At 36.2% G+C, this 15,550-nt stretch overlaps 1 protein-coding gene across 1 annotated transcript; it reads left to right on the top strand.

Annotated features, from left to right (window-relative positions):
* Window positions 1-4,985: 4,985 nt before the first annotated feature.
* On the top strand, window positions 4,986-14,770 carry LOC140850959 (uncharacterized). Its single transcript, XM_073244031.1, has 10 exons — window positions 4,986-5,172; window positions 5,643-5,763; window positions 5,858-5,970; window positions 6,922-6,951; window positions 7,084-7,226; window positions 11,312-11,488; window positions 11,681-11,744; window positions 11,852-11,959; window positions 12,395-12,548; window positions 14,629-14,770. The coding sequence occupies exons 2-10, from the start codon at window positions 5,682-5,684 to the stop codon at window positions 14,733-14,735; spliced, it is 978 nt and encodes a 325-aa protein (XP_073100132.1). The 5' UTR covers window positions 4,986-5,172; window positions 5,643-5,681; the 3' UTR covers window positions 14,736-14,770.
* The last annotated feature ends 780 nt before the right edge of the window (window positions 14,771-15,550 follow it).

Genomic DNA, 15,550 nt, shown 5'->3' with positions numbered 1-15,550 from the left:
TTAGTGTTTGGTTAACAGCTGGAGGTAAATTTCTTGTTCGTCGTTTTATGAAGCTTTCCTGATTTAGAGTCTGTTCAATGGAACTCATTTTGGATTGGTCTTGATGACTGTATTGTTATCAGATAAGATGCACGTGTATTTCTTCTGAGCCACCCTAGGGTAGCTATATCAAGGTTTTAAGCCATGGTACATGGACTTGGGTTCCTGTGGCTAATCTGGCTGTGTCTAAGCGCCAGATTCTTTTTGGGATTTAAGAATTTTTTGTTATGAAATGGTGCCAACTTGTTCAGTCAAGCTGGTTAAGTTCCTGGTTGTTGCATACCGCTGACTTAGGTTCAAATTCGGCCCTTACCCCAAGGCCAGCCAGGCTTCATCCTGTCCTAGTTCTCACAAAACAAATTGGATTTACTTGTTATGGAGCTGCATCTGAGTATCATACCAATGCCTTTGATAAGGTGTTGGTGGTGCAAGTACTACAGGCTAAATTGCAGAATCTACTAGGTAACATAGGTTTCTAGTGCTGGCCAGTGTGGGCCCACTGCTGATGCCTAGGGCAAGTCAATACTTTTTAACTAAATTATTTTTGATTAAAAAGGATATCAAGTCTTTGTTTTGAACCTTTATTATTTATTTTTGCATGGAATAGCACAGTATGCCAGCACGCATGCAGGGCTTGAAATGATTATAATCTAATGAATTTTTTTCCATTATTTGGCAAGAGCATGTCTTCTGGCATGCAGTCATTGCAATTATCATATTATTTCTAATTCTTCTGCAGCTTTATGTTTATTCTTAGCTCTTGATGAACAACTGCCTTTGGTGACCTAATATGTGATGATTTTCCCATTGATCTTTTCACATAGAATGATGTGATGATTTTCAAGTGCCTTTACCTGGATATTGAATTCAAAATGTCAAGGTTCTTTCTGAAAATTCGAATAATGTATCTTTACCACATTGACCTATATATAGGGCAGTATGATAGTATAATGTATTATTCTGACTGAGAATTTGGAGATTTACTTTGTAAGATGCGGTAGGGAAAAAAACGGCTGCTGCATCTGAAAATATGTTCAATGGAGTCTGGACTCATCTAGCTGCTGAACAATACATTGTATAAGGGAAATTTCCAACTATAATATTGTAAGCAAGCCCGTTATTTTTATTTAATTTATTTTTTATATAAAAATTCCACCGAAGTGATCAAAGTTGGAACTTTGCTATATATTGGGCACCAAAATAGCTTTTGTAATTTAGGCCACTTAATCCACAGTAACCAGAGGTACTCCGTGTCCTCAGGAAATTTGACAGGAAGACTAGCTTATGATAAGCTTTTACAGTCAGATGTTTTGATGTTTCAAATCAATGCTTGTGAAAAGTATATGCTAAAAGTAATTTAATGCCAAAGTGCTGTGAAATTCAACAACAATATGGTGGTGCTTAGTTCTACTGGCTAATCATCTACCCTACATTGTATCGACAAGAATTTTACATTATTATATCACAGAGGTTCGATCATGCAGGAAAACACAAGGAATCATTTGGATTATGTAAATTCTTGGTTCTCATTAGGCCAGCAGGTTTCGGAAGTGCATCTGGCTCTTGATAATGAGAGCCTTATTCAGAGAACTACACCAATAGACTGGTTTAGAATACTTTTCATGGCTTGGGGTGGATAAAATAATGCTGAAACCTTTGCAAGATGAGATCTAGAAATCCTGGTGGAATCGTACCTTGTCCCCGTGGTCGCATCCCTCTGCCTGACAAGTAGATGTTCTTGGTTTGGGTCTTAGATGGTGTTCGCGTTGTTCTCCCTTTTTTTTCCCTCAAAGGATGATCAAAAGGATCCTGTGAGCTGCTAATGAAACGCATTCGTTTGTATCATGTGGTTAACAAGGGCTGTTAAGGACTCCTCCAAACTTATTGCACGGCAACTTCAGCCTAACAAATGATGCAGACTTTGGTGTTCAACATCGAAGATCTTGGTGCGAAACTGTTACCGTTTCCTTATCCACAAAGGAGTCCATCCGCCCATTAGAAAGATAATATTGAAATTGCGAATTCTAGAAAAGATCAAATTATTTGAATGGCTGCATTACTTCAACAAAATCCTGACGGCCGACAACTTAGCTAAAAAAGGAATCGTGGTCGACCCATCGTGTAGACTATGCTATGTTCATCTCTCAAGGACTGTGATCATCATAGCTGCTATGCGGCACTACTCTTCGTCTGGAGTGACTGGTTCAAAAGTTTCTTGAGCACCGGACGAGGCGAAGTTCGAATCTCTCTACCTCTCACTGTGCAATGGTTCGTCTTGAAGGAACGCAACATCAGGATCTTCTGATTCGAAGCTTGCTTGGCAGCCGAAACTGCATGGAAAATTACTTCTCTATTATCGGAATGGACATTATCAGCCAAGGAAAGGATCAAGGCTACCAACCCAAAGCTCCGAGTGGAGCTCAAACGCGCATGCCTTCGCTGAACCGCGAAACACCCACTTGTCATGGGGCACCCACCCATGTTCTACCCGAGGAGCGAGCTTCCGTTAATGACCCTGCGGACACGCGGCCCTCTTCGACCATGAATGACCCTCCGCGCAACTTTAGAGAATGAGCACGGAACTTCACTCCCACCGTTCACAAAGCCACTAACAGCGTGGATGTGTCATGTGGACCCCATCCCCTTTTCCGTACATACATACTCCTGCAATTTTGCACGTATCATCTCTAAAACCAATGAAAACCTCCGGAAACATGAGAAATGATTGTCTGGACGATGGACCATCCAAACCCCACGGTCGATAACATGTCATATTAATATTTGTATGTCATGAGTTCTCTATTGCACGTTATCCATCATGCACGTGCTTCAAGATTTGTATTGATTTATTTAAACGTGATCTAGACAATAATTTCTCGGAAAACATCTTTTTATTGATGGATGATGTTTATGTAGCATCTCTGAAGTCATTTTTTATGCAAGTATTCTAGCCTTATGCTCTATGCTGCATACTTTCTAGAGTTGATCCCAAGGGCTTTCTCCACCAGATTTTTCTTATTGTTACTTCAAAGGTGCAATTTCTATTTGCCCCTCATCAAATGTGGTGGGCGTGTGTGAAGCTCATAGTGCCCGCCGGTCCTGGTAAATCTCAATTTCTTGCTTCCTCTCTATTATTAATGTTTAATTATCAGCTCATTAATTATAGAAAAATGAGGTTCTCGTAATAAGTTTTTGATATTTAACAACAATCGAAGAAATCTAAATATTTATCTATCCAGTCATGGCATAGATCAGCAGCTATTTCTCTGACCAAGGATGATTATACATCATTGGCATACCTGATGGCCTTGAATAGATCATATAATAACTTGCTCTCTAAAAATATAGAAAACAAAGAATTTGTGCCGTGAAATCTTCAATAACCGGGTAGAAATGGATGCATAAACTGCACTCTTGAGAATTGGTCGTCCGAGGATTTGAAAGCAAGGAAGATATAACAATTAAGTCTGAAATGAAGTGACCTGTTATGCTATTAAATTCCAAACAGAGAGAGAATACCAAGTTGGTGGATGAAGTTTGTACGTGTCTAGAATATTTTGAATCCAACAATAGTAGCAAACATAGGAGTGCAAACAAACCAAATAGAAGGCTGCTCGGGCTTGGCTCATTGTGTTTTAAATGATAATCAAGTCTACTTGAGCTCTTGTTCATTTTTGAGCCTAGGCTCATTTCTTAGCATCAAGCCCATAGAAGCCTGTTTGTTTAGTTCTTAAACTTACAACCTGTTTGGATATTTTTTTAGGATTGGACTAAAAATCATATAAAAATCAAATTTATTAGCCCATTTATCTCGCATCTTCTAAGAGCCTGTCTAAACCTAACCCAGGTTCTATTCTTTGGGCTGCAAGAAAAAAAGATTTATGGATATCTTTTTTCTTCCCACATAATTTTGGATGGATGGTATTTGATTCATACAGGATCTATGTTTGAATGGATGGCCCAATTCATGAATCTTACAGGATTTACGGCTAATATTTCATAGGATTCATTGATTGGGCTATCTATTTAAACATAGCCCTCTATGAATCAACTACCATCCAACCCAAATTTTGTAGGAAGAAAGAAATATGCCTGTAAATTTTTATTCTTCCCGCGGTCTAAAGACTAGAATCTAAGCTAGGTTTATATAGATTTTCAGAAAATGCAAGATAGATAAGCCAATAGGCTCTATTTTTACAGAATTTTCAGTTCAATTCTACGAAAATATCCAAACAAACTTTAAGTTTAATGACTAAAATGACAAGTTTTTTTTAGCTTAGTACAGTTAAGAAATGAGCCTAAGCTCAAAAATAAATAAGCACTCGAGTAGACTTGAGTTTAGTTCACATGATAAATTGCTCGTGCTCGAGCACATAAGATCAAAGCTTAATACAAACTTGATTATCATAAAATCTTATTGAAAGAAAAATCTTCACGTAATAAATTTTATCCTACATTCATCACCCCTCTCTCTTTTCGAGAAACTCTTTGTGCACCACGGACGATGCGGCTCGACATGCATTGTCCACGATGATTGGCTCAGGCACCAGAGAGCAGCATGAAAATCTTTTTTTTTCATCCAACCCCACATCCGAGCCAATCACTGCGGGTGATGCGTGACAAGCCGCACAGCCCGCGGTGCAAAAAGAGTTTCTCCTCTCTTTTGTGTACAAAGAGTTTTTCCTCAATTCCTTCTTTCCCCCTCTTTAACCCATTTTTATCAAAAAAAATAAATTTATTATTATCAAATACTATATTAATTATTATAGTTAGAAAATAATTCATAAAAAAATATTAATATATTTTTATATATATTCGAAATTTAAAATTAAAATGGGTTTTGAATTTGTCCCATGGGTAATCGATTGGTGGCATACTTATACCGTTTAAACCATGATATATATAGCCATCCAACGCTTGTCCCATGGGTAATCGATTGATGGTGTATTTATACCGTTTAAACTATGACATATAACTCTCCAACAGAAAACCCTAGCCATCGTCTACGTTTCCCTTTGCTGCCGCTCCAGCCTTCCGCCCAATAGAGACTCCTGAGGACGGAAAGAACAAGGAAAAACCGGGGGAAAACATAAATCAACGAAAACAAAAGAACGACGGAAAACAAAGGAAAAGGTGAGAACTTTTCCCACATGGGTCGTTATTTTTTTTTTCCTCTTATTTTTCTTTTAATTTCATTCTCTTTTTCGGAGATCTGTGGGGAAGGAGAGCACCTGAGAGAGATCGGAGGGGTTTCTTAGGTTCCGTTTGGGTTTTTTTTTTGGGGAAAAGAGCACCGACGGGCGACGAGGGGGGCCTCGCGGCCGCCGGCGAAGGCGGCGACGAGGCGGAGGAGGGCGATTAAAGAAGGGGTAGAGAGAGGATTTCGGAGAAACGATAGTTTGCTTTCCATTTCGTTTTTTAGGATGCTAGTCTCATGTTTGATCTGGTAGCGATGAAAGATATGAATGTTGCTCTGGCTCAAATGGTGGGATTGGTACATTTGTCCCGGATCCTTTGGTTTGTTCATACCCATGATCATGTAATTCTTAAGCTTTACTTTGGAATTTTTAGTTAACAAGAACTATTTTTCATTCTTTTGGTAGGTTTTTTTGATTTTGGAGTAGCTAAAGGAGTATAATAAGATGCCACGAACTAGTACACTGGAGTGCCCTGGATGCCCTCCTCTGAGAGTCCTTACAACTGATGCTCTCGGCCTTGTCAAAGGTGGTATATGTAGCTGAATTGAATTGTCGTCCATGGCTCTTCAGCCATGCTGTTTTGTTGCTTGATTTTGCTCACTGTGCACTATGGCTTGCAGTAGTTGAAGCTCGCGGAAAGGTCGGAACTCCAAAGGTGGTCGAAACATGGGGTCCACCGGATGCTTCACGGGGTGTGCTCGCAGCTTCCTTTGCTGACCGCAAAATTGACCCGGTTTGTCTGTCGATCATTTGGTAGCTTGTCTTAATTTGTAATGGTGTCTAGACCTTTGATCTTGTGCATTGGATGACTAGTAGTTTCTCATAATATTGATCATGTGTAATCTTTGATTTTTTAAAAAGGAAACAAGTAGGACTCGATAGCAACCTGTATTTGCCTCTCCATCAAGTCTTTGATTTACTTGAACACGATTGATGAAGATCTAGTCATATGACTCTGGCATTTGGGTAACTAGTTTATGTAGATCAAAGTCCAAGATTGTAATGTGAGTCTAAAAGCCTTTCAGTACTCCTTGAGTCATCTTTATTAATGCAATATTGAAATTTCACTGTAGGTTGTTTTGGTTATGAAAGAATTAGGATTAAAAGGAAGCATGCAGTCAAAGAACTCGTAATTATCATAGTTTCAGCAGAAATCAACATAAATTAAAGATGAGTTCTTAAGTTGGGTTTAACTTTCCCAAAAGTTAGGAAGAGTTCATATAGGCAATATTTAGCATTTAATGACCAAAGGACAGAGTTAATTTAGGTTTTATGATGAAAGTGTATTGTTATATGTTGGAGTATGTTGTGTTGGGGTCAAAATGGCATGACATTTTTCTTACAGCAGGGGTTTAAAGGTCACAAAGGCTGTTGATTACTGATCTAAAGGCTCGATGCAGGCAAATCACCAAGTAAAATATATCTAGGGGTAAAATCTTCGTGCTATATGTAAATGCCTGTTATATAAACCGGGATGAGGCTTGCCATTTGGCTGACTTATATTTTGTTCGTCCTTTAATATTTTCCCTTTTTTTTATAAAAAAATTATGGTGAATCAGTTGTCTATGGTTTTATCTTCTCGGTAAAGAATGGAGTATAACTTTGAATGCATTTGATGTCTCTTTGCTATTTGAAATGTTTTTATGTTATAATATATGCTAACTTATGGGTGTTCTTTGTGCAGCTTTTGGCCATAGCACGGAAGAATGGTTTGGTGCGTTACACCTTGGAGCTACGACATGGAGTGAATGCTCCTTTTTTTCTAATATCTTCCCTTCAATTTTGGGTGTTCTCTCTCATTTGTGCCGTACTTTATACAACATCTGATCTGTGCTTTGAACCACAGGTGGAGTTTCTGAATCCGTTAAATGGGGATGCTTTGGCCACCACCAAAGTTGATGAGTCTGACTCTTCAAATGGTGCTCTTAAGGATGATCAAATTGTTGGATTGCATCTCTTTAGGACAAAGAAAATTGAGTTATCTTGTAGGTAGGCAATGAGTTAATTCACTTCTTTTTATTACTGAACCTTCTCTTAACTCCAATTGGTGGAATTTACATTTGTTATTGTTTCATGCTCCATACAGTAATTTCACTCAGTTACATTTTCTTTTGCTATGAAATTTAATAAAAATGCTTATATGGTATGGATCTAAATTCTTAAGTATGAATTTTTAATAGATATTGAGTTGGTTATTTGGTTACTGAGTTTGCCAGCTCCTTCATGCCAAGCAAGGATTTAACATAGTTCATATTTTTTGATTTTCAGTTTGTTCTTGTTGTAGCTTGTTTGTCAGAACATCTATTATGTATACAAAATTTGATGATTATAAACATCTGAGAGCGTCTGACCATGGTGTATATGTTGAGTTTGAGACAATAATCTCTCTCTAGCAATTTTTCTGTTTACTAGTCCAGGGCTTATTTTAGTTATGGAGCTTATCTGTGTGGCCTATATCTTGAAGGGCTGAATCATTGCACCTTTTGGCAGCTGATTTCATTGTCTGTTTTAATTTAGCTGAAAAGAATAGTCTGGTTCAATCTAGCAAATAGCATCAGTCTGAAATATGGTGTTATCTCTTTTGGCTTTTGCATTTTGGTGCTCTCACATGAAAATGTAAATTGTGTTTCTGTATCTAAACTTTGAATAGTGTTGGATGTCTTTTAAGTCAGTAACACTAAAGTGGAGTTAGACTTGTCCAGTTGTTAGATATTAGTCAAGGTACCCTTTGATGATATAACTGTGAACCATCAAACATCTGTTTGGTTGGGTATTTCCATAAAAGCAAGGTTTCTAACATCAGAGATCTTGGCCATTTTGGTTGATGGCTGACACCATGATGGACCAAGATCTCAGCTTGACTTGATTGATAATGAAAGAGGAATTGAATAGCAAGGAACCAAGATATTCCTAGATTTTCCAAAATCTTGGCTCATGTTATAGGAACCCTGATAACAAAATCTTCGCCAATATAGTGAATGAGAGATTAGCTCTATTTAAAATATTAATTTGCATGATAATAAATAAAAAAAAAACTTTTTGATGATCCTAAAAGCCTGATTAGGAAATCTTGCCCAATTTTCCTATTTGTATCAGCCAATATATCAGTAGAGATTGGGTTATATCGGCTGAGATATATAGAACTGATATATATATGCTATCTCATGTCGGTGAGTGATTGATACTGATGTAAACTGATTATCTCAGCCAAAGATGAAAACCTAGCGTAAAACAGAGATTTATGAAATCATGATTTGTACTGACTCTTGTTATTTTTTTTTTTTGGCAGTTGTATTCTTTTGGTTTGTAAATTAAACATAGGCCGTGAAAACAAAATTTCACAAATGTACTGTTTTATGTGTCTGTTCACTTCGGTGGGCATACTAACTAGTTCATCATATTCTGCTTGGACCTAAACTGTGACAATGATTGTTCTATCTAGTAACACTGTTAAACAGGTCAATCAGTGGATCACCTTTAAGTGATCAACATCATAATTTGTCAGGTTGGTTCATATTGGTTGCCTTGTTGGCCATGTAATCCTCTTGAATCATTGTGACTTGTAGAAGCAAGGGGCACTTTTATTTCATGTGCTTTACAAATGTTTGCAACTTTGCATTGCATGGTATTAGCTTAAGTTCATCTTTTAGGTCTTTGGTGAAGCTTGTCAGGCAAAATTTCAATTTCTGTTCTAAGCCAGTCCTGGAAGTTATGGCCAGTGTCATTGAATAGAAAATATAGATGATGGAATTATATTGAGAACAACAGTGCCTTTAACTTAACAATCTAGTTTGATAGTCAACACAGATTTTTTTGGCCACACAAATATATAGTTGTTTTCATGTGCACATATGCTTGGGATTCATTTTGATAATACAGATGGCAAATTTGTTTAATCACCAGGAATGACAATAGCAACAATAAAAACATTAGACATATACATCTAGACACTCATTCATGATGAAATAATTGATCCTTGGTGCTTACTTATCACTTTCATTCTTGGTGATTTAAAAACAATTGCTCCAGCTACTCATTTGGATTCTGCATCCAATGCCATTGCAGTTCACTGGTTCATGCATTCAAATATTGATGTAGGTTGATTTAAATAATTCCTTTCATGTTCTAGACTTGGATAAAGATCTGAGACATAATGCTAGATGCAACATTATGAACATGCATAACTAAACATGAGCAAGATGAGTACTAGTCAGTTGGAAAGAATGGAAGAACCTCTTCCAAAGTATTTAGTATCTAAAAAAGGCTTTGCCCTCAATCTTGTGAATGTTAGATTGAAGCTGTGGCATTTTTGAGTTAGATACAATCACAGTTTGACATTAGTCCTGGAAACCTTAAGCTAATGAGATCTCAGTATCTAAATAAGAAACGAGAAAGAGCTTGCGATATGTTCACATAATTAACTTATAATGAGAAATAGGATAAATGAACAAAGCATTGCATTTCATAAATAAAAATGAAAGACTAATAATTGCTGATATGAACAAAAAAATACAGAGAAAGAACAAAGTTAACAACTATAATTTTATAGCTAAAAATGTTTCCAATTACAGCATTAAAAGTTTCTTCTCAACAATGCAGCTCAAAAATGTGATGGATAACCTATTGAAAACAGCAACCTTGTTTCCAATCCCATGTCTGCTGAAGTAACTCGATACAATAAATGCATTTGTTTAATAATGATCAAAAAATCCTGAAAGATTCTCTGGGCAAGTAACTCGTTGCAATAAATGAATTTGATCAAGAAAGAATAATCAAAAAATCATGAACAGTTCACATGTTTTTAGCAGACTGGTTTCAAATTGTGAATTTTTTAGGGGATAAATGATAAGAATGTCATTTGTAGTTATGATGAGTGATGGATTGGTATTAGTAGTGAAGGGCCCATAATTTGATCTCCAGAGCTAGAACGTTAGAAACCTTGATTCTTGCCAGCATGTTTTAAACCTTCATATTGCGTAAGACTTGACTCTTTTTCTGAATATGACTCGACTTGAGATTCATAAAATACAGGAGTGACAGACACATTGATGCTGTCTTATTCATGCAAGTGATACTACATGGAATTATTGATCTTTAGCGGCAACATTTTAGAGGTCAGTGCAAAAGGATGAAAGGCTGTTGGAGCATATGTGAGAAGTGAAAAAAGGTTCGGACAGTCCAATATTGTGGGCTTAAGTCACTTTGAGTTCATAAGTCAGTTTTTATCAGGCCCATGGATCTTTAGGTTCTTGAGAACCTGGCTTGACAAAAACCTGTGTTCTCATGTATCATTCAAAATCCATATATTTGTTTGTTGAGAATAAAAATCACATAAATCCATTTTTTGCATTTTCATCCAACATATATTTGGAAACCCCATTTCAATTGATTTTTATAAGTTATGGGGAAACAATCCAAGAAATAGGACCATAAAATGCTTAGAAATTTGACAGGTTACAGCTGTGATCAAGTTTCTGTCAATTGTAATGAAACATGGTAAGTGGCCTTGAAAACTTAACAACAAATTACAACTAATGATGAAAATCTAAAACAACCATAATATGTTACTTTGCATGAAGTCATCTTGGGTTGAGGTTCTTTATGATGCAGTCTTTATATCTAGTATATTTCTATTCTAAAAGTTTAATGAAATGTCATGCTTTGTGATTGTGTTGTTAATGATGGGAGCATAGGACAATTACCTGGCGCATCTATAACTGGTGCCTGTCAAGTCTGGGATCCAATCACATAACTGCAATGATTTTCCACAAGTTTAATTTCACATGATTCTATGCATGGAGGTTGTACTTAAAGTTTTCATGGTGGTGGAGATGACCGCTTTGACTCTTAAAATAGTAACATAATTGAAACTGATGTACATAGTGGCATGAGAACTTAATGCATATGTGTTAATATTTATGAAAGATGAGAAGTGTTTGGACCTATTCCTTAGCAATTTATGATCCCATTTGCTTGAAAAATTGATATCCTTTTGCGATGTGTATAATTATTTTCTGAACAATGTTCTGAATTTGCATTCAGATGACTATCATACTTTATCACTTGCCTTTCAGGTTAGCTGTATTCCTTACTTGTACAGAAAAAGGAAAAGCATGCTTGAGGTCTGTTGCATTGAGGGATGCACCAGCAGACTTGCATACAGACTCTCCCAGCTCATGGAATATATGCACTTCGGGCAATGTGACATGCTCTTCAGTTGACAACACTGAGAACTATGCTTTATTTGGTGGGTAAGTTTTTCAAAACTTCAATTAAAACTGAGAGGTTTTTCTGGCATTACTTATCAGGGTTTATGCTATGTAAGTTTAAGTAGACCTCTTTAATCAAACGTCAACCTCTTTAATTGAAGGTTAACTTATGTTCAGATTCATGTAGCTTCAGTGATGAGATCATGAGAGGGTGTTCACTTTTTTCTAACACAGGAAGGGAATTGAAGTAAATTTGTGGGATCTTAGCAAATGTAGTAAGATCTGGACTGCAAAATCTGTGAGTTTTTTCATGCTTCTATACTGCATCTTGAAAACATAAATATTTTAGTATATTTTCTTTGATATTAATTAGGTTCTTTCTTTTTGTGCTTGGCCCCTCTGAAGCCTCCATCTAACAGCCTTGGTATATTTACTCCAACCTGGTTTACTGCTGCAACATTTTTAAGCAAAGATGATCATCGCAAAATTGTAGCTGGCACAAGCAATTATCAGGTATCACTTCATGATCTTCTCACAAGGTTAAAATTACAAGACACAAGAATGTTCTCTAAGATTTAAAGCCAAGTAGGTATATTATAAAGTTCTGTTGGCAAAATTATTAGAACTTCATGGGCTTGAGATTATCAGGTGCCCTTGTGATTGCTGTTCAGCTAATGCTGCTTCTAATCTAAAGACTGTACTGGCATACTAGCTAGTTGAACAATATTCAATCAAAATGAAAGGTTTCTTGTGTTTATAGAGATTGATTTTGCTGAATATTTTTGCTATTAGTGTATTTGGATTGGCATATTTGCAATACATTGTTGTTTCCTTTCAGTTGTCCACAACTTGGGAAAAGTACATTCAACTGTTAGCTTCATCTTTGTTTTATTTTCTTTCAGAAATTGGTTGGACTTGTCTGTGTGGTAATAATGTATTTTGTGACAGGTTCGCCTTTATGATATCTTAGCCCAAAGAAGACCTGTCATTTCTGTCAGTTTTCGAGAATCTCCAATTAAGGCAGTTACTGAAGATATAAATGGTTATACCATCTATGTAGGGACTGGTTCTGGGGACCTTGCTTCCTTTGACATGAGAACAGGTATGTTGATTGTGCTAAAGCCTAAAAGATGACTAGTTGTCTATCGTACTGTTCATTTTTTGTACTAGCTCATATTTTGCCTTTTCAGTTTTTAAGCTGTACTTTCATGACTGTCTGCTATCATTATTTTGTATTTGACCATTTTCACAACCATACTATAGTTTCCTTGGGTCTTATCCCCATTATTCAGTCATGCAACTGCTTGTTGTTATCGTAATGAAATAAAACAATATGATGCTCTTTGTTAGTGTCCATTGTTAAAAAAGCACCATCGCAATATTTTTGGGTAGGATTTTCACATTCTCATATCCTCCTTTGTCGTGCAATTTAATGGGGCCATATTTTTTCATCATTGCAAATGGAAAGGAAACAGCGGCTGTCGCTGTTGTGTCAGTCGGGAGGAGGGCGAAGCCCCTCCTTCAGTCACTTGGAGGCTTCCGTGGCCTGCCAGCATCTCCCTCTCCTTCCCTCCCCCTCTGTCTCTCTCTTTTCCTCTCTTTCCTTCTTGCTCTCCCCCTTGTTTGCCATTTTCTCATTTTGAATGCCGGAATTGTCCTGGTCCCCAATCGGTATGGTTTGGCATGTCCTGAATTGAGCGGTTTGGGATAGTTCCACAATCCTATTATTAGTTGTTATTTGAAGGTTTGCTATGTATTAGATACTAGCAAATGAGCATTGTGCAATGCATGTTGATGGAAAAAACATGAGAACAAAAATATAAATCACTGACTGATATCAAATCGAAAAATATGTTAGATAAATATTAAACTAAATTAATAATAAATTAAGATTAAAGATATGAAATAAGGTTTAATATAGAGTAATTGCATGCCTTATTAAAATGCTGAACAATATAAAATAAAATACATTATTTAGAATTAATATATGAATAAAATAGGAATAAAAGAAAAAAATAAAAATAATTTAAAATTTTAAAATATTAAATTTAAAATATCAAATATAAGTAACCTTTAATAAAACCAAAAAATAATAAATTCATGCAAATATAGAAAACAAAATTTGAGCACATTAAAATTATGCCACAATAATCAAAGAAAGTACCAAAAATAAAAACAGAAATAAAAATGTATTAATTAATAATAAATTGGTATGTAAAAATAAAATAATAATATAAATCAAAGTAAAAATAATAAAAAAGGATAAACTGTGAGAATGTAAAATAACGTTTATTAAGACATTAAGTGGCTGATAGTTAAAAGTTCATCATATAGATATAAAATGTATTAGAAGGTCCAAAAAGAACCATAACAATTGTTATTATAAGATTTAGTTGTATTCCTTAGTCAATGATATATTTAGAATGTTCATATATAATACATAGCTAGCTAAATTATCAATTAGAATTGAATTGCTATTCCTTTTTAGTGAGTTCGTTCATTTCATAACCAAACAATGGAATAGGAATCGTGATTTTGATGCCTTACCTTTCATTCCCATTCTATTTTGATTCCCATTCCGATTCTTTTCATTTGTGTGAACCAGATGCAACTTTATATAGTTAAATGAACTTTAGTGTTAGTAAACTGTAAACTTGGATCTGTTAATTAGCTCAGAGCTTTTACAAATGCGTAAAACATTGTATTCAGATCTTTAAAGCTGATATAGAGTCATGGGGATATATGGATTGGGCTAAAGTAGGCCCATTTACGTAATATAAAAGTCAAATCATTCTTAAGCCTAGAAACACCAAAAAAGAAGTTTGAGTGCCACACTGAGAAGCGGGAAAAAGAGCCAAGTCTGAGTTGGTCCACTTTGTAATAATTTGGGGCCAGAACAAATAGGGCAAATTTTGTCAAACCCAAGTTATTGACAGGCCTAGTATGAGCATCACTGTAATGCTTTTTATGCTTCTTGTGTACCTCAAATATCTTGTCATTCAGGTTCCTATATCGGTTATCTAAGCGACTCCTATCATCAATCTTGCTTCTTATTGGTTCTTGATATAGGATATTATTTATCTAATTGATTAACTGAGCTAATAGAGCTATTTGATAATAGGATACTGCTTGTTTAGTATGATCATAAACTTGACTATAAATGGTGATTCAATTTGTTTCAGGAAAAATGCTGGGATGCTATGTGGGTAAGTGCTGTGGAAGCATTAGATCCATAGCTAGACATCCAGAGTTACCGGTGATAGCATCATGTGGTGAGAATAATATCTGATCTTTTCAATATCTGGCTTCATTGATATATTAGATTCATACAATGATTTGTTCCTCTTGTCATTCTATACATTCAAATGGTCCAAGTGATTTGTCTTGGAGTTCATACCTCTGATATGCCAAGTTTCATCTATTTTATAACAGTTAAATATGAATATATTATTATTCAAGTTTGTAGAAATCTTTTTACTGGAAGAAAATGGGCCTGTTACAATGTTTACTCAGTTGCATCGGTGTATAGGAGAATTTGAAATTCTTCTGATTGCATATTGGTCCTTAAATCTTTTGGCTGCTATATTTTGAGGAGCTTTCAGATGAACTATGTTGCATCTTGGTGACTAATACTCTAGGATTGCTGAAAATTTCTCTATATTCTTCTATATTCTAATTAGACCCGAGGACTTGGACATGGAGAATTCACATGAGGCCCGGTCAGACCTGAGGCCCAAGAGGCCCGCTTACGTTTATGGTCGGGCCTGGGAATCTATGCAAATAATTAACCCAGCCTAGCTCGGCCCGGCCCGACAAATAAGTGGAGGTTTAGAAACCTTTTGTAAGTTTATATCCCCCACCCCACACCTTGCTTAGAGTGCCCACCGCTCGGCCCGATCAGTCTTGGTCTTTGAATTTGGATTTTTGTTAATTGCATAAAAATTGCTCATGTTTTACTCTGTTTACCTGTATGATTTTTCACATAGGATCTTTACTGTTTGAGAGAGACAAAAAAATAGGTGGGCCTTTTGGGTGGGCTTGGTCAGCCAGTCCATCATCTAGGGCGGGGCCTGGGCAGCAAAGATAAGCCCGATGGCCGGGCCA

The sequence above is a fragment of the Elaeis guineensis genome, chromosome 10, assembly GCF_000442705.2.
Source record: "Elaeis guineensis isolate ETL-2024a chromosome 10, EG11, whole genome shotgun sequence".
Classification (NCBI taxonomy): domain Eukaryota; kingdom Viridiplantae; phylum Streptophyta; class Magnoliopsida; order Arecales; family Arecaceae; genus Elaeis; species Elaeis guineensis.
Note: the sequence above shows the minus strand (reverse complement) of the source record. Positions and strands in the feature narration are given on the sequence as shown.